General features: G+C 50.4%; 1 protein-coding gene across 2 annotated transcripts; it reads right to left on the bottom strand.

The window, feature by feature from the left end:
- Positions 1-23,667, bottom strand: VCPIP1 (valosin containing protein interacting protein 1). Of its 2 annotated transcripts, none has more exons than XM_078866369.1 (10): positions 23,271-23,667; positions 13,865-14,182; positions 12,729-12,881; positions 12,042-12,285; positions 8,471-10,091; positions 7,152-7,453; positions 5,695-5,781; positions 4,554-4,746; positions 3,927-4,207; positions 1-3,461 (listed from the first exon to the last, which is right to left on the bottom strand). In XM_078866369.1, exons 1-10 carry the CDS (start codon positions 23,448-23,450, stop codon positions 2,749-2,751), a joined length of 4,092 nt encoding a protein of 1,363 aa, XP_078722495.1. In that variant the 5' UTR covers positions 23,451-23,667; the 3' UTR covers positions 1-2,748. The 2 variants fall into 2 exon arrangements, with proteins under 2 accessions (XP_078722495.1, XP_078722494.1); XM_078866368.1 differs by having other exon boundaries at positions 13,865-14,185; positions 23,271-23,666.
- Positions 23,668-24,670: the final 1,003 nt, after the last annotated feature.

Below are 24,670 nucleotides of genomic sequence, written 5' to 3'. Positions count from 1 at the left end.
TTGTTTTTTTAGTTTTAATGTCAGAGAAGACTGAATGTGTCCACCACCGACGACTCCATTTAAGCAGAGTTCGTGCCAGCGATCGTATTCCACAAGTCAGCGTGCGCGCGATGCCACCGGTCCCGTACACTCTTTTAAAAAAAATCTGCCACGCTGTGCCATGAACAACTTTGTCACTTTTGCCTATGTGGCAGCGAAGTGAAAAGTTCCTCCAGGTTTATCCTCATGAATGGCTCCCTCTTCTGGAAGGCACCAAAAAAGAAACACTTGGGTGACAGTTGGATTTGCGATCAGCCACTTCAGTTCACGAGAAAATGAAATTTTCCTGCGGTTCATGCAAATGTGTCTCATCAGGTCGACCAAAATTAAAGGTAACTTTGCAAAATCTGGCGCACAAAAAGGTTGGAAGACTTGAAAAGTGTTGTCATGGGTGGACCAGGGGGGAAAATGAGACTTTTTTAATGACACAAATGAGGAAATCTTTTGGGAGCTGCCTTGAAAATGAGTGCGTGACATGTTGGCGAGACTGATGGCCTTCATTTTCACGTACCAACACCGGCTTAAATCTACTCCCAGACAAGCGGCAATCACAGTTAGCCACATCGACCCTGCATCAATTGCAAAACGCTGCTTTTGTTTCACGATTGACATGTGTCTTACCATCCTAATACTTCAGAACTCAATCGTTATTATTCCACTGCTTGGTGCTTATCCCCCATTTCATTGCGTGTTGTTTTTTTATGGGCACAGAAGTCACTCAATAAACTGTTTGGGAAATATTTAATATAATATTCTAAACTCAAGACACCAAAATGTTTCCGGAAGCTTCAACTACTTGAGCTTTAAACATTTACTCGTTAATGACAACGGGGAAAGTTTCTGGGGAATTATTTTAGCGTTTAAAAAAGGTAAGTTCGATAGGAAGTCGCACGTCCACAAAAATAAAAATCCCAGAGCCCGTATGTGGTAAAAAAATAAGCACGTGACAATGCATTGCACCGGTTTGTCATGTGGCTAGGTGGAAGTCGCTTGTCCCAGATGAGCATGACTCAGTGTAAATAGCAAAAACACCTTAACAGCAATATTAAGTGCTAGAAGTATGCAATTACAGTTATTCAATTTTATTATATGCTATTCCATTTAGTTTCGCTTTATTACACTCGTTAGAATAAGTCGCACACCAACACATTTTGGCATTTTTGGGGTTCGCACGGCCAAGCCAGTTTAACGCAAGCAGATTTTCTTTTGGCAGGTCCAAATTGGACCATGATTACGAGGCATGCCACAAGGGTGGAAGCTATTACTTCTCTCAGCCAACGTACAACTAATATTGAAAATGGTTTTGGTTACAAAAAATTTGCTCAGTGAAGTTGGCCAGATGGCCATGCGGATATACGAGTGGCTTGCAATCGGAAGGTTGTGAGTTCAAATCTTAGTGAGCAGTTGGCTCAGCCCATCGTCCTCCCAGGATCAAAACAATAGCTATGCACTTAGTGATGAAGTCAACAGTAAAAACAACATTGTTTTTCTTTTACGAGATGAAGCCCACCGAGCTATATAGCTTTTTCAGACGTGACCTGGCCACAAATGATAGCTCAACGAAGTGGCTTATCACGTGGAAATGTATAGCAGCCAAATATTCTAAAGGCATGTTTCTAAATGTGGAGGGAAAACCCGGAGTGGTTGCCCTATGGATAGACAGTGGTTGCCCTATGGATAGACTTGCCCCTGACATAGGGATGTGTAATTTCCACCACCAACTCAGCACTGTAAATGGGAGATGAGAAGAAACTTCGAATTGGGCAAAAAAACGGACTTAGTGAATAGCATCAGCGTGCGTGTGCAATTCAATTCCAACACGTTACCAAGGTGTCATTTATAAACGTCGATGGCTATGATGATGACTTCACGGGTAACCTTCCGATTGCAACGTCTCATCCCAGAACCTGTGTCGTGAAAGCTGGCCCGAGGCTGTCCAAACGTGCATCACGTGAGAACCCGTGCGGCCAAACGTGAAACAATCGGCAGAAAACAATGTCGGGAGAGATCGCGCACAAACTGTGTCCGGAGCACCACGACGCAAGCTTGGGTGAAAGTGCGCACTTCGGATCGTTTAAATAATGTGCAACATCCGCAACGTTTGCATTCAAAGCGCAGGAATGGGGGGGAAGGATTGGGGAGGAGGCAGGGGAGGGTGGGGGGGATAATCGCACATACCCTGTAACTCGCCAAATGACGAGACACGCCAACACACTGCAGTGCTGGGAACGTAACGAATAGCAACTTTCCCGTGCAAGTTCCTAAATCGGACGATAGAGCTCAAAATAAGTTAGTGATTCAAAAGTAAACCAATCGGGGGAAAAAGAAACGTAATGAAAAAAAAATACAAGTTTATTTATGTGAACCAAAATAATACTTAATTTACAAAATTTAAATGAGATTTAATGGTAGTGAAGCGGTCAGTCAAGCAGCGACGGGTCTAGTCTCGTCGTGGTATTTAAGCCTCGTTCGGAAATTATGAAATGCATCGAAGTCTATGGCTATCCAGCTGCACGGTTCTGATCCTCAAGATTCTCGGGAAGCTTAAAAGTCATGCAGAAGGCACTCACTGCACTATACACGCTTGTTAACAGCATCCAACACGCCAGCCACCTCACACACTCGTGCGCTGTAATTTTGTTTTCCATATATATAGCATATGTATAGTAGAGAGATATATAATGCGTGTCGCTCGCTTGTGTTCCGTTTTTACGTGAATTCCATGTGCGTTGGCACAGCGGCACTGCCTGCTTCCTGGCTCTCCATCTCCTCCGGTTCCTCATCCGCCTCCATCTTCCGATCTGTCTGCCTGGGTCTTGTCACCACCTCCTCCTCCTCCTCCTCTGCCACCGCCACCGTCGGGTGAGGGTCCATCACCTCCATCGGAGTCTCCACCGCTACGCCGGCGAGCGAACTTTCGCCGTCTCGCCCATCGCTGCAACATTTACCATCGCTTTCAACTTCAGTAACTTCGTCGTCGTTATCGTCGTGGTCGTCCTCATCGTCACCAACTTGAGTGGCTGCTTTTCCCAAAGGCTCCGACAGTTTGTTGAGAACTTCCGGCTGGGCGAGATTTCCTGATTTTCGCTCCGTGCGCTCCTGCCGCACGCTCGTGCCGCCACCGCCGCCGCTGCTGTTGCCGAGGGGAGCGCCGGTCACGCTAGCCTGAGCCGGAGAACGAGGAGAGGATGACCGCCGAGAGCCCGGTGGAATTTGCTCGTCCCTGTTCATCATGTGCTTCTCTACCGACGCCTGGATCGCGGAGACCATCTCGAGCAGGCGCTGCCGCTGCTCGCCGATGGCGGCCTGGGAGATGGAGCTGCCGGTCGTGGCGCTACCGTCCGCTTGTGAGGTCGCGTCGGTGTGGTGCGTTGTGAACCCTGGGCCGACCCGGACCGCGCGCCCCTCCGACTCCCTTGGGGCTGAACGACAAACACAAAATACAAAAGCGTGGAATTAATTCAGCAATACCTCTTGCTGTCGTTTCATAACCTGACTGCAATTGTGCAATATCAGCTTCATATGATGTAACAAAGTATATACGGAAAGCGGTGATATTTCCCCTGCATTAGAGAATGGCCCGCAGAAGCAGCACTCGCAGAACAATTATCATTTGTATCCGGATTGTTCGTTACATGTCAATCAAACCAAAATGTTTGGTCCTCACAAATAGATATAGGCATAATTAATCAAATTGCAACGTATATTTTATATTGTACAGTGACTCATGATTGTGTTTTGATCATCAATCGCGACACCTGAGAGTCAAGTTTTTAATAAGAGCCGATGCCTGAATTAATACCGAGAGTCTCAGACGTGCCGGCTACTGCTCCGTGGTCCGCCACAATATTAGCATCCCGTGCCACCCGGCATCGTCCCAAACAAACCTCGCGCGGGCGACGATGACGAGGATGAGGGGCCCCCCCCACTGCCGGTCGCTCTGGGCGACGACGCGCCGGACGCTTGGTGCGTCGTGCCCGACCGCTCTGGGGGAGAATGCGCCGGTCCCGACACCAGGCTGTGCCCCTTGCCGTGGAACGCATGCACGTTGTGCTGCTGCTCTGAGCGGCGAACGATGGCTCCGCCGCTGCCAAGCTTCATGCCGCCGCCGCCGCCGCTACTCCCGCCGCCCTGTCCTCCGTGATGCGAAGGGCTACCCTCGCGACTCCTGAGGGTTCGTGACAGGAAGTTGCACGGTGTTGGACAGAGGGTGGGACAGATTGGGGGTTGAGGAGGCGGTGTTAAGACTTTGAAGACAATAGCTGGCACTGCGAGTGTCACATTATCGGCTGATAACATTTATCGTGTCAATTCCTTTGTGATAATTTGTCCGTGTGGAAGGAAACCAGATTGCACGTAGAAATGTAGTTCCATATGATGTTGCTAGGTCATGATGTAGGTCTCTGTCTTCCCACCTTGCAAGCAAATTCGTATGGGTGAGAACCGGGCATCGTCAATCGCGTCGCTCAATCGTGCCCCATGTGTTGCGGCACGCAGAGGGGTGCGCAACGTGCCTGCTCCAAGTGGGCGTGCGGTCGTGGCGCGCTCGCGTCTCCAGGGCGGCCGCGACGTCACGATCCAGCTCGGGCCCCACGGGGAAGTGGCCGCCGGGCTCCAGGCATAGCTCCAGGCGGTCGGCGTCGCCGTTGTACACGAGGGTCCGCCCCGGCAGCTCGGGCAGCGTCACGTGCTTGCCATCGACCAGCCCTGTTGCCATTATCGCCGCTCACGTCAAGGGTTCATCATACTCCCGCCCCCAAAAGGGAGGAATACAACCCGTACGGACGTGTGAATTCCCAGGGTGCATTTGTCCTCGAAGGTGTTTAATTAGCGAAAATAAATGTTACCTTTCGAGTTGCACGGCAGCCAAATTAATCAAAGCACAACCGCTGAATCGATTTTAATTGAATTAAAATGAACAGTGCATTGGATTTGTCTGGTTTTCAAAAGGGCAGGTCCATAACAACGACGCACCTTAATGCTAACGTGTAATTCATTTTGGCTCATCTTTTACGAAAGTAATCGGGAATCCATGTTACAGACAAACATTCGGACAGAGAAAATGCATTAGCGCTTTCAAATTTCTTTGAAAATCATTAAAAAGGGCTGATTTCGCAGTTGCTATGGATACCCCTGAAAAACACGAGTAGCCCTTAGTTAATGCACTGCCAGATAAAGGCCTCCTCATGCCGCATTCTGCATAAGGATTGTTTGACCATACTTCACTACACTGGTCAGTGTTGGTTTGCAGAGGGTGCGGGGGTCCGGGGATCAGTTCAGAAATAATTTTCCACTGACATTAACCCTGGCTGGGAATCCAACTCTGTCACCAGATTCACGGCACACTCCACTAACCATGACATTGCCACTTTGCGTGGTAGTATGATGGTTTGGTTTTATTTGATGTATTTGGGTGATTTGTTTACCCTTCTTGTACTCTGTACTACTATCATGTTTTTTGTATTGTTTGTTGTTGTATCGTTCTTACCCACCCCTACTGGAGATCTGTGAAAAAGAGCATTCAAGCACATCATATTCCTCCAGTATAAATATTCAGATTCTGATAGCGTCTTTGTTACATCACTAAGCTTATACATTCACGTTCCCACTGCAGTGCGTGACTGCACAACAGCCACAGGCAACCAGGGCACGCACCAATGTCAATCCGCACTTTCTTGTAGAAAACCCCTCCTTGCTGAAAGAGGTAAGGCATCTTCTTCACGTACGACCACATGTCCTGGCCTGTAAAACAAAGCAGCAACCGCAGCAGCAGAGGCAGCAGCACAATTATTGCGTAAATGCACATGTCCCGCCAACCATGTTCGGCAATTTAAATACGAAAATGATTTTTTTTGGAGGGGGAGGATAGAATGAAAGACAATGTGTGCAGAGGTAGGGGGAGTCGGCAGTGTGGATGACCGGGGTGGGGAAGAGTTTCAGCAGCAAAGAAGGAGTGACGCTGAGTTCATGACCACGGGGTTCATCTACACAGTACCGCACACACCAGAAGTGAAAAGATAAAGGAAAGTGAGAATGTGAGAATGACATACTTGGGAATGGCTGCGGTTCAATAAACAGAAAGAGGGCAGAGCACACAGCAAACCAAACCACACCAGCCCTATTTGAAAATAAAACAAGTAGACGTAAAACCATGGTCACACTAGCCAGTCAAACGTGAGCTATATCCAACACCCTAACCAAAGCACATCAACCAAACACTAGTCTCACCTCTTATTCTAACCACATTAGCCGAACAGACCCTACCCACTAACTTCAACCATAGCCTGATGAGCAACCTCATTGGCCGAACAGACACTACTCCTATTAATCATCATCCTCAATCATGATCTCCCACACACTCTCTGGTTCTTTTGGTAAAGTCACGTAGACGTTTTGGTCGCAACACAAGCGTCCGTCATCAGGTAATGACGGACGCTTGTGTTGCGACCGAAACGTCGTGTTCTTTTATTATGTTTTCAATCTACGTGCCTTTACCGAAAGAACCAGTGTATGGATTCCTGCAGTGACGAAAGCTTAAAATCAAGAATTATCTCTCACACATTTGATGAAGTCCTCGCCATGCCATCACCATCCATAATGGTCTTGTAATGCCGCAATCGACATCGCTCCTGAACATGGTCTCATCTCGTCTCTCCCTAAGGCGTGTTCTCTTCTTTGGCTGACATTACATCACCAGTCTCGTCCATCAGCCATCATCACCTTTCTAAGTCTTGTGTCCTGCCAAATTCATAACCCGAACAAAACTAGTCAACCAGACACTATCCTGACCCCTGACTCGAAACAACTGAATACATCAGCCAACCAAACTCGTAACCCCAACCGCACTGGCAGAAGAGATACCAGTCCTACTCATAACCAAACTAGCCAAGCAGACCCTATTCCTACCGCAAGTCCTAACTAAATAACCATACAAGCCAACCAGACCCAATTGCCAGTCCTACTCCTTACCATACTCGTTAATCAGAACAAAACCCTACCCGTAACTTCATGATCCCACTGGCCCCACATCTGGCCCTTCGCTTTGTCCACCCTTTTCACTTTCGTTGGCCTTTTCACTTTTGGTGGCCGCCGCAAAACTCGCAGGAGCTCACCGGTGAGGGTGACGAGGAGGTGCAACGACGACATTTCCAGGTCGATGTTTTCCTGATCGTCGAGCTCATCGGCCGACGCAGCCGGCCTGGCCCTGCCGGCCGGCGAGGGCGGGCGAGCGGGGCCCCCTCCCGCGGTGACGTCGCGCCGCTCGGCCTGCCCGACGGGGCCGCCCCGGGGGCCCTGCGAGTCGCCCGCCGGCGCGAGGGACTCCACGGAGATGCGCTCGCCGTGCTGCAGCGGCAGCGGCCTGTCCTCGTCGCCCGGAGCCGGCGCGCTCAGCTCGCGGGGCGGGAAACCGAATCTGCGGTCAGTTACGGATTGGGGAGGGGGGGGGGGGGGAACGTCATCATTTTTTGGCGAGTGTATTCCTGCAAAAACATCACGCTTCCACGTTAATAATTATTTACCCGGCTCTTTCAGGAGCGTTCTGCGTGAGGGATGTCTGATTATTACCACGAATGAGCACCCGTCACGTGGGAGGAAACTGGAGTAAACTGAGCGGATATACGCATGCGAATGGTTCGGCATGTAAAGTTCTGCACGGATGGCTTTTGTGAACCCACTTGCTATACTGCCATCCACTGGCCAGCTCACGGCGCATAAGGTTTGGTAGTTCACAGTTCTGCACAACCCATCATCCTTTGCCATAGTTAACAGGTGGGCTCCACTATGCCTGGCATATTGTTATTCAGCTCAAGAGGATGTTGGCTTGTCATTTGTATTGCCTTCATAGACGTCTTCCAGTTTGTGTTAATGATAGATGCATTTTTTTATAAACCTACCACACATACGAGAGTGACACTCACCACCTTCAGCTCCTGGCCCTCTTCACAGCCTCACAGCTATATCATTTGTCAAGCACTGGTGGTCACCCATCCACTTACGAATCGGGCTCAACCCCAGTTATCTATCGAGAGGCAATGAGCTCCAGCGCATTTAAGGCGTTGATTCACTTTATCTCACAATTTCACCACCTGCAGGAATCACCACTCTGATGCAGATTGCCATGTTAAAATTTACATTCCCTCAAAGAAGTTTCCAACTGGGTAAGCGTGACATTTTAGCAATGCTTGGAATCCCTTGAAAATTCTTAGGTTTTTTTGGTAAAGTCACGATGACTTTACGTGACTTTACCGAAAAAACCTAAGAATATGAATCCTTGCAGTCACGAAAGCTTCACATATAGAATCCCTTGAATCTTTAAACACCCGTGAAATAAACCGGCATTCTACGAATGATACTTAGGCAGTCAAAGAATGCCCATCATTTCCTTAATCTGTGCTCCTCAAGCTGAACGCCGCCTCGCTGGGAGTCTCACCGGATGCGCTGCTCCGTCACGGGGATGCCGAACTCCCGCTCCACGCTGGCGCGCAGCTCGGCGAACGTGGTGCTGGGAAGCAGCGTGAGCGTCGCTTGTCTCCCGTCCGCCGTGGCCGCCCGGATTTTCTTCTCCGGTTCCGGGCGGACCGCCGTCTTTCCGGAACTCGCACCGCCATGAGGAGCTTCGTCCAGCGCCGCCGTGGTCGTGACCTCCGTGGGCAATGGCTCCTTAACCTCCTTGCTTTTCTGCTGCTGTTGCTGCTGCTGCTGCTGCTGCTTGATACGGTCAGTAGCTTTGCGCTGAGCGGAGGGAGCCTTGTCCGATATCCTCCTGGCCACGTCCTGCTCCGCTTGGCTCATCGTCAGCTCCTCCCGGTGCAGCGTCCGCCCCTTCGGCCCCGTCAGGATGATCTTGGATGGCGGTGCTTGCTCCGCGTCCGCTTGCACTCTAGGGCTCTCGCAGCTGACGGCCATGCTGCCCTCCTCGGGCTGCCCATCCTCAGTCCGTTCCACTCCGACATCGCCCACCGCCCCGCAGCTGCGTTGACCACCGCCATCGCTCAGCGACACGGGCTGCCGCCGCTGCCCGTCAGCGTTCCTCTTGGCGGTCTGCCGCAGGATGGCATTGACAACCTTCTGCACGAGCAGCTCGCTGCCGAACTCGCCGGGAAAGTGCTTGGCCACGAGCTTGGTTGCCTCCGCGTAGGCGTTGCTGTTCAGCGACGCGTCACTCTCATGCTGGAACCAGTAGACGATCTCGTGCACCGTGCTTCCGCCCCACTCCAGCGTCACGGGCAGCTCCTCGGGCAGCCTGTCGTACTCGCCGCCGTCCCAGAAGTGTTTGAAGCCGCAGTCGCAGCGGCCCACGCTGCCGGTGCCGCCCCCGGAAGCCGTCCGCGTGCGGTCGCCATTCTTGTAGAGCACCGCACTGTCGCCCGACACCACCTTGCGCACGGCACTGGCCCCGCACCAGGCGCAGCGCGGCAGCTCGCTCTCGCCGTAGTCGGCTTCCAGGCAGCCGCCGCCGCCCTCCCCCTCCCCGTCCACGTACGAGCACACGACGCCGAAATGCGGAAAGCTGTAGGAGCGGTCGGTGCGCAGCAGCCCGTGCGAGCGTCGCGCCAGCTCGTACAGCCGCCCGCCGGGCGCCAGCCACTCGGCGGGGACGTCGAACTCCAGCAGCGCCTCGCACGACAGGCAACGGTAGAGGCGGCGCTCACGCAGCGCCAGCGCCGTCGCTCCTGCCACGTCCGCCTCGTCGGGACGCCGGTACACGTAGTGGCGTGCGTCGGCCACGAGCGACGGGCAGAGGCCTCCGTGCCGCTTGGCGTACACCTCCTCCATGGCGACGACGAGGCGACGCACGTAGCGACCCCGGAGAGGGCGGCTGCCGCCCACGGTGCACGAGCCGTCCTCGTCGAAGTCGACGTAGCGGCGCAGCAGGGCCTGCGGCACGCCCCACGCCTTGGGCACGACGAGGCCCGGCAGGCGGGGAGGCGGGCGGCCCAGCACACCCACGAGCGGGATGTAGTGGTTGCGGTCGGCGCTGCTCCACGCCACGCACAGCGGCTCGTTCAGCCGGCCGTCGTGGCCACGGCACAGCCGCTCTTCGACGAGGCCTGGACGACGAGAGGGGGGAGGGAGCAATGACGACGGAAGAGTGGAGTGTTGAGGTCGGAGGAGGGGGAGTGTTTTTATTATTGGAAGTTGATAAACACAGGCCCAAACTCCTGTAACACCTTAAATTAAGCAAGGTTATAGAAACTTGGCAAATGAGGGAATGGACAGTATTTTTTAAAGCTGTGCTATAAAAGAGAATGTTTCGTCCTGAAACATTAAAGTTAAACATAGCATGGACAAAACAAAACAGTACATATGTAAGACCACATCATTGACATGGGTGGAAGTATCCAGAAATAAAGTTAATAAAACCACGGCAGTAGCAATAAAATAGTGATGAGGAAGTGACTGAACTACATCAATATTGGCTACCTGTGGGTTAGGAACAGGCATGGATATAATGACAACTTTGGCTAGAATGGCAAAAAAGAATATCTAACAGAGATAATAGAATAAGCATAAAATAATTTTTTTAAATGCCTTTATCGCATGTGCATATATGGGCTCGTGATGGGTGTTGGTCGAGCAGTGTTTACAGCACTGTACTCTGAACCCAGTAACCTGGGTCCAAAGCTTAAATACAACGATGTGTAAATAGTTTCATGAATTTGCGTGCCTTAGTATAGGTGCTCACTAACAGCGCTTGCCCTAGGAGTCTGTATGACTACAGACCGTGTGATCTTTGAGCTGTGTGCGTATTGTGAAGAGTAATTGTGTATTGGTTAATGCACCGCACTCTGAACCAGTTGACAAGACCCTAGTGACCTGGGGTTTAAAGACAACTGGCGAAACCAGAGACACGGGGTATCCAAACCTACCTCACACCTCCCTTAGGGTTAAGCTGACCGCTCCTTAAATGAGAATCTGGTACAGGGTGTAACTAAATGTCGACGGGCATTGTCCGAGCCAAACCAAGCGGTCTTGTGCCATGCCAGTCTCAACTGGTGCTCGTCAACAGCACTTGCTTTGTGAGTCATGAGAAGTTGAGTTTTAAGTTTTGATCTTTGAGTAAGGTACCTTTCTGCGGTAGGCACAACACTGCAGTGTTTGCAAAATCCCTGCTCAAGCTGAAGCTAGTGTTATTGTTTGTAGTAGGGATTAAAGTTAATGTAACCACTGACATCCACATGTGGAATGTATGTCAGAGCAAGCATTGGTGTATCAAGATGAGAAGTTAGGGATTGTGTTCATTTTATAAGCTTGGACATAAGTCGAAAAGCCAATATATATTTTTTTTATCATGAATCCTTCTACTTTAATAATGATAAAAGGAACAAAGATACAATCTCCCATTAATTAATGTTCAAAACGTTGCATTTGACACTGGGGCCCGTAGATAATGCCACTGCCCTCCAGAAGCAGGCTGGCATTGCAGCGATGCTCACAACTAACAGTGCCTGGCAGCTAAAACACAACTAGCTGGGACAGTGTGTCACGGTGGTGAGATGTTAACTACCTCGCCAGGCGGTTGTAGCTTCGATCCAGACCCTGACGCCTGTATATGTGTAGTTTGCGTGTTCTTCCCGTGGTCGCGTGGATTTTTCTCCGGGTCCTCCAGTTTTTCCCCTCCACATTTAGAAACATGCGTTTAAGAGTATTTCTCTGCCATAAATTTCCACGTGATAAGCCACTTCGTTGAGCTATCATTTGTGGCCAGGCTACTTCTGAAAAAAAGCAATATAGCTCAGTGGGTGTTATCTGGTAAAATAAAAATTATTTAGTTCAAAGTTTAGTTTAGTGCGGAGCACATGTGGAGCATCAACCATCTTAGCCAGTTAGTTAATCCATAACATCTGCATCTGTCCCGTGAGCTTCTGCCAACAAGCCTTCGGCACTGTACGTGGCCTCAAAGTGTGCCTAGCCTGGCACAAGCACTGTGGTGACATCACCGTCGCTTGGCGGCGCACGGTGGCTGTTGTGGTTGTTGCCGTTGTGCAAGCACGCATTACCGGGCAGGAAGGTGGCAGAGTAGTCCCCGGGGCTCTGCATGCCCTCCCAGGAGTCGAGCAGAAGTATCGGCCGTCGCAACACGTTTGCGAGTCCAAAAATATGGATATTGCGCAGGCCCAGAGGCACTCCCTCGGGCGGAACAAACGCCGGGTCGCACTCGCTCACGATGTCCTGCCACTCGCACGTGTCCACAAACTCGCGGAACAGCTCCTTGTAGCGCTCAAGGTTGTCCCTGAAGTGCGCCTGTCGGAGGCATCACATCCCATCGTGGTGTCACGGGCGATAACGCCATGAACGTATCAATCTACAGTCATACTCTTTGGATCTTTCGGTAAAGTCACGTAGGCATAAAATAAAATAAATGTAATCACGACGTTTCGATTGCAACACAAGCAATCATCAGGTGAGAAAACCACAGCAAGAAAATGTTTCGCTGAAGTGGGAGAGAGATGCCATGGTAAGAGGTTATATAGGTAAGAGAGGGGGGAGGGGGAAGGGGAGGGGGGTAGGGGGGCTGGAAGTGGGAGGCTGAGAGAGCTGGGGATGTGCCAACTCTCGATTGCATATTTCTGAAGATGCAAACATATGAAATGTATTTTTGCCTTCAGAGATGGGGGGGGGGTGGTGAAGATTCTGACAGCACAATTGGAATAGGAAGAGGAAACAATTAAGAGCAGCACGCTCACCTTGAGGTTCTGCCGAAGCGCGTGCCAGAAGAGCTCCCAGCCGACAAGTGCACGTGACACTGCGTGCACCAGGCAGTGTCCGTCCATCTCCGCGTGGATGGGCACGAGCCGCTCCTCATCCCCGTTAGCAACAGCGATCAAACGAAGAGTCTCCTGCAAGGGGGGGGGGGGGTACACTCTTAGAAAGTATACTCAGAAGGTACACGTAAACTATCACCGTGATGATTTATCGAATTCACAGAGGGAGGTGAATCATTACGTGGTTAACATCTACAATGAGCACGCTCCTACTTTACACAAGCACAACTCCCTTCTGTGTCTCCACGTATAAATCAAAACATACTTCGTCCAACAGTTATATTTATTGCCCTATTAGACCAACATTATCCAACAGTATTTGTTTAAGCAAGAAAACTCTGGATCGGTTTCAACCTTCTGGGTCTCATCGATAGTCAGATTTGCTAAACAAACGTTTCTCGGTTGCAATTTATTATTGGCACGAGCAACCATCTAAACTATGGGGCCCTGATCAATGCTAAAAAACATTTCATGTAAAGTCAAGCGATATTGAGAAGCATTATGGATTAAGTCATATAGAAGCAGAACTCAGTTCTGTATCATAGAATATAGTTTTTTAGTTCAACAGCCTATCGACTTTCCAGACCAATATCATCCAAGCACTCGTGCACAGAGGTCGCAAACGGGTTTTGATTCCTTACCCGTACCCGGCCGCACCAGGGTCGCAAACGGGTACCCGTACCCGGCCGGGTACGGGTATCGGGTAGCTGATTGCGACCTCTGGGATGAAGCCACGTTGCAGGCGTGGGTGGGTTGATTCTAGGAACTTGAATTGTGAGAAGAGACAAGACGTTGGGAAATGAGTGACAAACGGTTACTCACCAGTGACTCACGGTCTACCCGTACCCGTACCCGGCCGCACCAGGGTCGCAAACGGCTACCCGTACCCGTACCCAGCCGGGTACGGGTAGCCGGGTATCGGGTAGGGTACGGGTATCGGGTACCCGGTTGCGACCTCTGTCCGAGCATTAACACGAGGCACACGCTTGCGGAAAACTACGAGGATGTCGAGATGGGGGCGACGGTGTTGGCGGCGGTGGGGGGGGGAGGCAACGCACACGCAGGTACACCATGCTGCCGGAGCGGTCCCTGCCGTATCCCTCCACGGCAAGGTTCTCCGCCTCGATCCGGAAGCCGCGGTCGCCGAGCACGGCGCAGTCGAACGTGCTGCCCTGGCCCATGTCGCTGAGCAGGCGCGCGCGCCCCGTCGCGCGGTCCATGCCGTGCGCCGTCAGGATGGGCGACAGCAGCTTGCACTGGTAGTTGCAGAGGCCGTCGACGCGGGCGAGCGGGGCGATGGGCTTCCTGCCGCCGAGCCCGCCCGTGCCGCTGCCGCCCGTCAGCAGGAAGTTGCGGAGGAGGTTCTGAAGGGTGACCTGCTGTGGAGCGAGAGCGGCACTGAGTGTTCATTGCGAGTCGCCTGTCGAAGGCGGCCACGACAAATTAACGGTGCAGCGACGGTATGGAGATAGAGTACTACGCTTTATCGTACGATATATAATCCACGATAACTGTATCGGCTGTTCTGCAAAATATCACTATCGGGATTGTCATATATTTTATGATTGCAATATTGTAGTTTCTTACACAAAATAATTGAATAACTAAAGCATCATGCTTGAAAGTTCAAAATAAAATTCCATCGGCCATTTGTCTTTTTTTTTAAATGTCTCTCAGAGTAACTGATGGCACTGTGGTTATATGACATACTAATTTTAGGAGCCACTGTAATTACTTAGTCGTTTAATGCTTTATTAAAAGCATGTGTACCATAAGCATTGTAGATTGTCGAGTTGCGATGATCAAAATATTTATGGTTACAAGATATTTAGTAAACTGCAGTTGAATAACGTTTTAAGTCATCTTGATCATGACTGGTAATCCCACAAAGCACAAAAATGATACAAAAATATTTACAATTAAATAAACGGTTATGGGAAACTGATGTAGTGATCATCATCATCCTGAAATAAACATTCATAAATAATCAAGAACAACAATATCATAGCAACCCTATGAATGATGATGATGACTGGCCATTCATATTTGCTTGTTTGAGTCATTCTCCAAATTGGCATATACAGAAAATATGTGAAGAACACAACGCCGTAATACTGGAGCTTGGTGGAAAAGATGTTGTTGAATATGATGATGACTGGCCCTTTATTTCTGTTTGTCTGTCAATCGCTGACAGTGTTCGCAAATGGAGGGAAAAACTTAAAAAAGTCAGATCAAAAGCCTAAACCGTTGGTTACAATGATTGCTGTTTTTTTTATTATAATTATGACCCTTGGTTTTTTGTTCATTAATTGAATAGTATCGATGTTGGTAAGTGGAAAAAGAGAATGTGATGAACACAGTCTCAAAATTGATGATGATGATGATGACAACGATGAGGGTGAAAAATTAACCGTGCCTCCATTCTCAAATGCTCAATGAGTGGTGCTCATCTCCATTGGTAGAGATGAACAAGTGGAGCAAAGTCTACATTCCGAAATCTATCCCTGGGACAGCCACTGTTGACTTCTATGCGAGTGGGGTGTAAGCCTGAACAGCAGGTGGTGCTCATTTTACCATCCTCAGAAGGATGATGTTGGTGGTGATCCAAGACAACACTTGACCAGGATTTGTATTCACACATTCATCAATTGGAGACCACCTGCTCAAAGGTTAGAACTGTATTGTAGCTTGTTATAAAGTGAATATTTTTTTTTTTTGCAAAGATCTGTTGCAAGCTTCTTCTAGCATCAACAGTCTGAGATTAAACACAAAATTAGCTCTTCTTACGCAAGCGCATCTCCGCCGGGGAAGGAACATACGCACACATAGCGCAGCCATAATTCACTCATGTGATCCATACCAAAAAAGCATGTGCAGGGCAAGCCCATATAAGGTGACTCGAATGCTTCTCAGTGGCAATCCAGTCAACCCACTGGATTGCCACTGAGCCAGACTATATACAGGTTGGGTGAATAAAAAATTAACCCGTAAAAACAAAGTTTTTCACAATAAATCATTTATATGAGTGTTCAATGGGCCACAACCCAGCCCACATTGGTCTTTGAAACGGACAGCTAGAGTCCTCTCGTCCTCTGGCTTGAGATGGCTGCCACCTATGGGTCAGATGATTGCCTGCCACCATTAAGCAATTGGTAATTAAATATACATTTTTTTCTTCCTAAAAAGTGTAAAGTTAAGAAAAACAATTTCACGAAAATAAATTGTCACGCACAACGAGTCTGTGTGCAAAATGTCAGCACGATTGGATCACGGGAAGTGGGTTAAAAAACGACCGAAAGATTTGCACGGTCGTAAGCGCGCAATCAAGCAAGCAAGTGAACTTAATATAAAGGATTTAAAAACTCCAGACACCTGGCAATGCCAGAAAATGGTTTCTCGAACATTCGAAAATTCGTGTCGCAAGTGAAAACTAATTAGAAAATGATAACTCTCATAAAAAACCCCCACCACCACAACCCAAACAGATTTAATACATCAGGTGTTCATCGCGTCATTTAATATTACATCAAGGTATAAAGACGAGGGGAGGATTAGGGTCTGGTCTCTGGTTTCCTGAGGATATAATGAGGGAGTACTTCAGAAGTGGCACTGCATGTTAATTAGAATTGTAACAATGAAACTGTGCATTGGTGAATATCGATATATGACCCAAACCAATACGTGAGTTAAGTGCTTGCCGTAAACATGTACTGTTAGGCTATGCAATGTCTGCAAAACCTAACGTTAATGATATTCTAATTTTAGCATTGCATGGACCGACATGGCACAGGGAGATAATGTAATGGACGCAGAATTAGATTAATAAAATGTAACCAAAAAAAAAAGACAAAATTTACAGAAGGTGAAGGTATCAACAAGACATTACAAAAGCAGGAAGCACATATTAAGTCTGTACTCTCCTCTCAATCCAGACGAGATGATGAGAGGGTGGAATATCATAACATCACATATTATGAACAACGTTTCCATTGTCCATAACTGGGAGTACCTTTTGGATTCCACAGTAAAATCGCCAACCAAGAATGGATACAATACATCAAATCATCAGGGAGTCAAACCGTTCCAGCCCTGTTTTGGTAACTGGACTAAATGTAATATTCTCCACACAGGCTGTGGTGGAGGTTAAGACATTTATTAAACTAAACAACGCATTAGGGTTAGTAGCTGTACTAAACGTCATATCCTCCACACACAATGAATGGAGGATGTTCAATAATCTTGCCTTATCTAAGAAGCATTTAATAAAAATACACCAAATAAAACTACATACAGGATAGGTAATAAGCATTCATGTGGTGTACGCACATGTAACCTTGCTTTTCACATGTACTACCTTTAGCGAGGTGCTGGTGTGCTCGGTGGCACATGGACACATGTTGCTGTGTTGCACATTCGTGAAGGGAACAACTTCAGCTCCCAGAAAGCCAATAATTTTTGACCAGTGTCCTTCAATAAAACGCCTGCTGGCCACTGGCAGCCCCCGACAATATACAAATGTTAAAACACCCATCACCATGCTGTCAACCCCAGTGGTTTCAAATGTGTGGTGGGCCCTGCAACTGATGCCTTCCTGAAAATTATATGAGGGAGGTAAGACTACTTAAACACAACACACATACTAGGCACGACGTCAGAATTTCTAACAGGCTTAACAAGTTCACACTCCAGGAAAAAGGTACAAGCACAAAGTATTGTGAGATTCCGAAGTTGATATTTCATGGCTTATACAGAAACATGAATGTGTATTTAGTATGCGTCTTCCTATGAATTAAATAATATTACCAATTACTTACCCAGGGAAAGACTCAATGAATCTTAAGACTGTTTTTTAGGCAGGCCTTACCTTGGGATGCTTGGATAATTCTATTGACGAGTGTTTTTTTTTTAAGTGGGAGCAAACCGGAGATACCCAGAGAACACAAATGCATAACAGGGGAGGTAACACTTGGCACTCCCACACTCTGGCCACCTCGCAACCCCACACCGACTACACCTGGCAAGCCACGGTGGTCACCCATCTCAGTGATAACCAGGCCCAAATGCACTTCTGAGCTCTGACGATATTGGCGCATTTGTAGGGGTTATTACGGGAGAAACGGCGGACGAGAAACACAGGGGTGTCTGCACTCACACACACACGGGTGGTCACACCGACGTCCGCATCTGTTATCCCCCACGCCCCCGCCCCTCTGAGGGGATCCCTATAAAAGGCGGGGAGCCAGAGAGCTCGAGGCAGTTCGACACGAAGCTGACCAGTGAAGATCGAAGACTCGGAGATTAGGCCCTGGGACTCCCCTGTCTCGCTGCCCTTGTCAGGGCCGAGCTGGGTAAGCCAGCGGCGCGGACCAAGAGCTCCCGGACCTCTGCCCTTGTCAGGGCAAGGCCGGCTTAGCTGGTGCCGAGATCTGTGCTTGTCAGGGCCAGATCAGTCAGCCTCCGTAGCCCACTAGAGGAGGACTGGGGAACAGGACAGAGGGCTTAGTACTAGGGTCGACAACGTGCACCTTGAAGATCGATAAATGTAAGGAAAGAAACTGAATTATACATACGTGAATAGCATTGATTGAGTAGTTGACATTTTCTTTCCACATCAACAGCGATTTAAGACGGTTGGCACTTGGTCTGCCTTTCAAAGAGGAACAATCGATGCCCGGCAGCCGCAGTAAAGCAAAAGTATTCATAACCATGTAGAGTACTTCAGTGCATCATAGCCCCCTCATGAAGGACAAGGCAGACAACTATAACATACAAAGCCAAGGTCAGGATAAAATATAGTTAAATGCATTCCAAGGGCAGCTAATTCTAGATTTGAAGTTTTCGTGACTGCAAGGATTCATACTCTTTGTTTTTTTTAGGTAAAGTCACGTAGGTAAAAAATTAAAATAAATTAAATCACGACGTTTCAAAAGAAGGACGCTTGTGTTGCGCCCGAAACGTCGTGATTTAATTTATTTTAATTTTTTACCTACGTGACTTTACCGAAAAAACCAAAGAGTACCAAGGGCAGCTGTTAAATATTCTGATTCTGACTCTAATCCACCTTTTATATTTTACTTCGACATGACACCCACTGTCAGTATACAGATGCATTCAGCTAGTTGTCACGTCTGGGTTCATACGAGTAAAGACTAGATGTGTTAACCTCCATGAAGTGAGTTCATAATTCTATTCACGAGTCAATTCCTCTTTTAAACACATTCCTGCGGAGGGAGCTGGTAGGAACGTTGGGTTGCTCGGTCAATGGCCAGGGTCAACAGCGGCGTGGTGTATTCCGCAAATATGCCCAACTGTGAGGGCGGGCACAAGCCGGCGTGAGTAGATTAAACGTTGAGTTTTATAAGGGCACCATGGAGTGACCAGCCCCTCCCCACCCAGCCCCACCCTCCCCACCCAGCCCCACCCTCCCCACCCAGCCCCACCCTCCCCACCCAGCCCCTCCCATACAACATAGACTAGTCGAAGAAAGACCGATTCTTACAGGTGTGTATATATAGCATGAGGTTGATGTGTGTGTGTATATATACAGTGCGAGCATAATCAATATTCATATATGCATTGTTACACCCTGAGTAGAGATGCTGATGTCACCTAGCGTTAACATCCGAGCCTGCGTGGTGCTATTGTGCAGTCACCACTCACGATGTCGCACCTCATCACAATTTTATTTCCATGGTTAACATTGAAGTTTTGTCTATGAAGCGCCAACGCGCCTTATATATGAGGGGCAACCTAACTACCTCACCCGATGAGCCACACACCAAAATCCTCATATGGCCGAGAGTCGCACAAGACATGTGCCGAGTAGGTCACGTGGGTTGATCGTGTGTGGGACGTTCATACGACTGCTTGGCTGCGGAGTTTTCGAATTTTGAAATCTGCAGGAGCACCTCGGGAGTAGTCATCGCTGGCTCAGCTGCCAGGGGGAAAGTGCTCTGGGCTTGCTCCCTCTTCCAAAGAGATTTGCTGTTTTAAACAAACCGAAATTGACAAGTGAAAAATCGGCTGCGTATCTATAAAGTGGCATGCACTTAAACTGGCTGGGAGCCACATGTCACCTGCAAGCCACGGTTTGGCCACTCTTGTTACAGTCATCATAAACAAGCACTCTGATGCTGAAGAACTGTACATATCACTTCCTCCCACCCACACTATGCATTCAATTATTTCACTTCCTCTCCTAACCATGTAATATTTCTTGTTTGTGAATGAAGCCACATTTACCATGACTTAATCCATTGACAAATATTCACTACATTTTCCTCCTAATTGCAAGTTTGAATCAAGCTGAGCCCACATAAAAACACATCTCATCATAACTTAGAAGCTAAACAGCATTAAGCTGGTTGGTACTTGGGATGGGATATTACGTGTGAATAACACATTTAGTAAACTTGAACTGTGAGGTGGCCAGGATATGACATTACAGCAATGGATTATTAAATCTGTGTGGAGCAGTTAAGAGTTATACCTTCATTTGCGTGGATCTTCTTCTGAGTACTCCGGTTTCGCTCCACGTGCCAAACTCTAATGGAAATATTTGAACTTCCTAATGTAGGGCTCTTGTCAAGAAGAGGAATCAATTAGGCTTTCCTGGCTATATAAAGGTCATTATTAATGAAAATCATACGTATGGTTTTTATTGCAAAGTGATATGGCAGTTTGTTTAAAAGCATGCCCTCTCAACTTTGGATGAGTAGATTTGTTAATCCAGAATCAACTTTAGGAAGAGTTCTCAATGTGAACGCATCACTTTTACCCTGTTTATATGCACATTTGAACGGGAATATATGCCATGCCATGAAACTGCCACACAAGTGCTTTGGATCCACTTGAGATCAAGCAGACCTTTACGTGATGCAACGTAAGGGTATAATTGTGGGGTGATATTAGAACGGGCTGTGGTGCTTTGTAATAATAGCGTGGGTTGCTAGAGATGTCCCTAAACAAGACATTTAAGTGACACTACGTTATGCTACAGTATATGAAGGAACACTGATGAGACGATGCATTTATCGTGTTGTTATAAGCATGGTTCATCATGTAACGAGACACCATTGTCTCGCTTGTCACGAAATTTTATGGGCAAAACACATCATGAACCAGCCAGCCTATCAAACTGGAAAATTCATGATTTTCCATACCAATAAGTTACGTGCAATACTGGCACAAGGCTGTCAAGGGACACGAGCACCTTACAGAACTCATTTGAGCAAGGAAACAGCTTGAAAAATGAAAGTCAAAGTGTCAACAAGTAGATTGAGACCGACCAAACGAGCACTGGGGGATAGGCCACACATCTCATTTGGGTGCCCAGAGCTTTGAAAAAATCTACATTCCCATTGCAAATCTTTCACAACACAAGACACTATTGACATCTCACACAATGCTCCTTTTATTTACCCCCAATGAAATGATGGGCCAAGTTGAGTGCCAAAAAGGATTTTGCACTTGCAACCTTCTGATTTTAAGTTAGAACTATCTTGGTTACTTGATATTTGTCTCATTGGTAACTTGATATGAACTCCCTTAGCTACGTGACATGGGTACCATTGGCTATAAGATATAAGACCCCATAACTACCTTGATATTGGTCCCAATGGCTACTTGACGTGGGATCCAATGGCTACTTGCTGACCCGCCCATACTGGGCATCTTAAAAAGGGTCCATAGCTCATCGGATTCCTCCAGTCTAAATAACAATTCTGACACTGGACATGATTCTCATTTGGTGACTTGGCACCAAACCTCAACCCCCCCCCCCATGACTACTAGGCATGGCTTACATGACCCCCCCCCCCCCCCAGTTTGCTCCTCCACACATTGAAGACAATTCTCCGACGACGCGTGCGTGAGATGGGCAATGCGCGCGAGTGACACATCTGCGGCGTGGATAGTGTTGGCAAATGGCAGCTGGGCGACATCGGCGCGACTCGGGAGGAGTGAAAGCTGGACAAAGATTGTCGTCGTGTTCAGGTTGACCGGTGGGAGGGTGGGGTGGGCTATGGATAGTTTTGCTCCACTGAATACATCTATAGTACATATATGTGTGTGTGTACTGTACGGGGTTTGTGAAATACACAAGAGTACCGCCCTCTCACGCACCGCACAGGAAACGCGCGAGTATGCGCACACACACCCCCCCCACACACACATCGGAAACAAAACCTCAATAACAAGTCTCACGCCCTCGACGCGTGAGACGCTCTCACGCCCTGCGAGTGTGTGGAGAGACTTCTGCAGGAGACGGAGAGGGAGGAGACACCCACACCATCACACACGCACCACACCATTACCCACACACTCGCACCACACCGTCACCCACACACCCGCACCACACCATCACCCCCACACCACACCATCACCCACACACTCGCAGCACACCGTCACCCACACCACACCATCACCCCCCCCACACCATCACCCCCACACCACACCATCACCCACACACTCGCACCACACCGTCACGCACACACCACACCATCACCTACACACCACACCATCACCCACACACTCGCAACACACCATCACCCACACACCCGCACCACCATCACCCCCACACGGGACGCCGACGTGTAGTGAACGTGCCGAAGCCGAGCTCAAGGCACACACAAGAGCCGGGTCAAGGTGGGGGGGGTTAAGGTTGGGGGGGGTTAAGGTTGGGGGGGGTCAAAGTGGGGGGGGGGGTCAAAGTGGGGGGGGGGGGTCAAGGTGGGGGGGGGGTCAAGGTGGGAGGGGGTCAAGGTGGGGGGGGGTTAAGGTGGGGGGGGGGGGTGGTTAAGGTGGGGGGGGGGTGGTTAAGGTGGGGGGTGAGTTAAGGTGGGGGGGTTAAGGTGGGGGGGGGGGGGCGAGAGGCCGCTCTAACGCCATGCCCAATGCGTGAGAAGACGCGAAGAGACTGAGCGACTGAGGGGGGGCACGAGAGGTGGGGGGGGGGGCACGAGAGGTGGGGGGGGGGGCACGAGAGGTGGGGGGGGCACGAGAGGTGGGGGGGGCACGAGAGGTGGGGGGGGCACGAGAGGTGGGGGGGGGGCACGAGAGGTGGGGGGGGGGCACGAGAGGTGGGGGGGGGCACGAGAGGTGGGGGGGGGGCACGAGAGGTGGGGGGGGGGCACGAGAGGTGGGGGGGGGCATGAGAGGTGGGGGGGGGGCACGAGAGGTGGGGGGGGCACGAGAGGTGGGGGGGGCACGAGAGGTGGGGGGGGGGCACGAGAGGTGGGGGTGGCACGAGAGGTGGGGGGGGGCACGAGAGGTGGGGGGGGGGCACGAGAGGTGGGGGTGGCACGAGAGGTGGGGGGGGCAGCGCGTGTCGCACCTCGCTTGAGAAATTCGGGAGACTCGCAGAGAAGAGAGAGAGGGGGGGGGTAGAGATGCTTTCGTGAGGGGATGGTGGTTAGTGTGAGTGAGTGTAAGGATCTGCTGCTGCTGCTGCTGTGCGTGTCGAACCTCGCGGGAGAGGCCCGCGGGGCCCCGGGCCGCCTCCACCTCGAAGCTGCGGCCGCACGCGGAGCACTGCGCGGGGCCTCCTGCCGCGGGCAGCAGCAGGCGGGCACCGCAGCGCTCGTCCGGGCAGCTCGCGGACAGCAGCCTGGGCCCGTCCTTGGCCTTCTTGCTGCCGGGCAGCATGGCTCTCTGTGGCTGCTGCTGTTGTTGTTATTGTTGTTGTTGTTCCCGCGGTTCAGTCGAGAGGAGGCAGCGGTAACAAGAAGCGGCGGCGGCGGCGTCGGCGGCCGTGAAGGTGCGGGAAAGGCCCCGGGCGTGACGTCAACCCTGGAACCGACGCGCGATGACGTCACGCGGTGAAGGTGGGGGGAAAGGCCCCGGGCGTGACGTCAACCCTGGAACCGACGCGCGATGACGTCACGCGGTGAAGGTGGGGGGGAAAGGCCCCGGGCGTGACGTCAATTCTGGAAACAACGCGCGATGACGTCACGCGGTGAAGGTGGGGGGAAAGGCCCCGGGCGTGACGTCAACCCTGGAACCGACGCGCGATGACGTCACGCGGTGAAGGTGGGGGGAAAGGCCCCGGGCGTGACGTCAACCCTGGAACCGACGCGCGATGACGTCACGCGGTGAAGGTGGGGGGAAAGGCCCGGGCGTGACGTCAACCCTGGAACCGACGCGCGATGACGTCACGCGGTGAAGGTGGGGGGGAAAGGCCCCGGGCGTGACGTCAATTCTGGAAACAACGCGCGATGACGTCACGCGGTGAAGGTGGGGGGAAAGGCCCCGGGCGTGACGTCAACCCTGGAAACGACGCGCGATGACGTCACGCGGTGAAGGTGGGGGGAAGGCGCGTGACGTCAACCCTTGAACAGATGCGCGATGACGTCACGCGGTGAAGGTGGGGGGTAGGCCCCGGGCGTGACGTCAACCCTGGAACAGATGCGCGATGACGTCACGCTGTGAAGGTGGGGGGAAGGCCCCGGGCGTGACGTCAACCCTGGAACCGACGCGCGATGACGTCTCGCGGTGAAGGTGGGGAGAAGGCCCCGGGCGTGACGTCAACCCTGGAACCAACGCGCGATGACGTCACGTGGTGAAGGTGGGGGAAAGGCCCCGGGCGTGACGCCAACCGAGGAAAACGACGCGCGATGACGTCATGCGTCATCGCGATGTTGGCGATTTGCCTTCCGATTGACTCCGTCAGCGTTGCCGGGAATTTGACGTAACCAGCTGCGGCGACGCGATGACCTCATTCGAACGTTGGGGAGCGCGATTCATGAGGCGTGACGTCAGGTGGACGTCATCGCGGTGACTTGTGCGGCACTGGGGTGTAACGTCACAAAGAGCTTGACGTTTTGACGTCAACCTGGTCCGATGTGGCCGCAACTGTTGTGCCAGGC

This window comes from Lampetra fluviatilis, chromosome 22, assembly GCF_964198595.1.
Source record: "Lampetra fluviatilis chromosome 22, kcLamFluv1.1, whole genome shotgun sequence".
Lineage (NCBI taxonomy): Eukaryota > Metazoa > Chordata > Hyperoartia > Petromyzontiformes > Petromyzontidae > Lampetra > Lampetra fluviatilis.
The sequence above is the reverse complement of the archived record's forward strand: the minus strand, read 5'-3'. Positions and strand labels throughout refer to the sequence as shown.

What these genes read in the sequence shown, in the direction of transcription:
- VCPIP1 (XM_078866368.1), bottom strand. Translation starts at nt 23,450, where the DNA reads ATGCTGCCCGGCAGCAAGAAGGCCAAGGACGGGCCCAGGCTGCTGTCC. An exon ending in CGCTTCGGCAGAACCTCAAG is followed by an intron (nt 12,286 to 12,728) that starts GTGAGCGTGCTG and finishes TGCCTCCGACAG; the next exon opens with GCGCACTTCAGGGACAACCT. An exon ending in GAAAGTGCGGATTGACATTG is followed by an intron (nt 4,747 to 5,694) that starts GTGCGTGCCCTG and finishes TAATGGCAACAG; the next exon opens with GGCTGGTCGATGGCAAGCAC.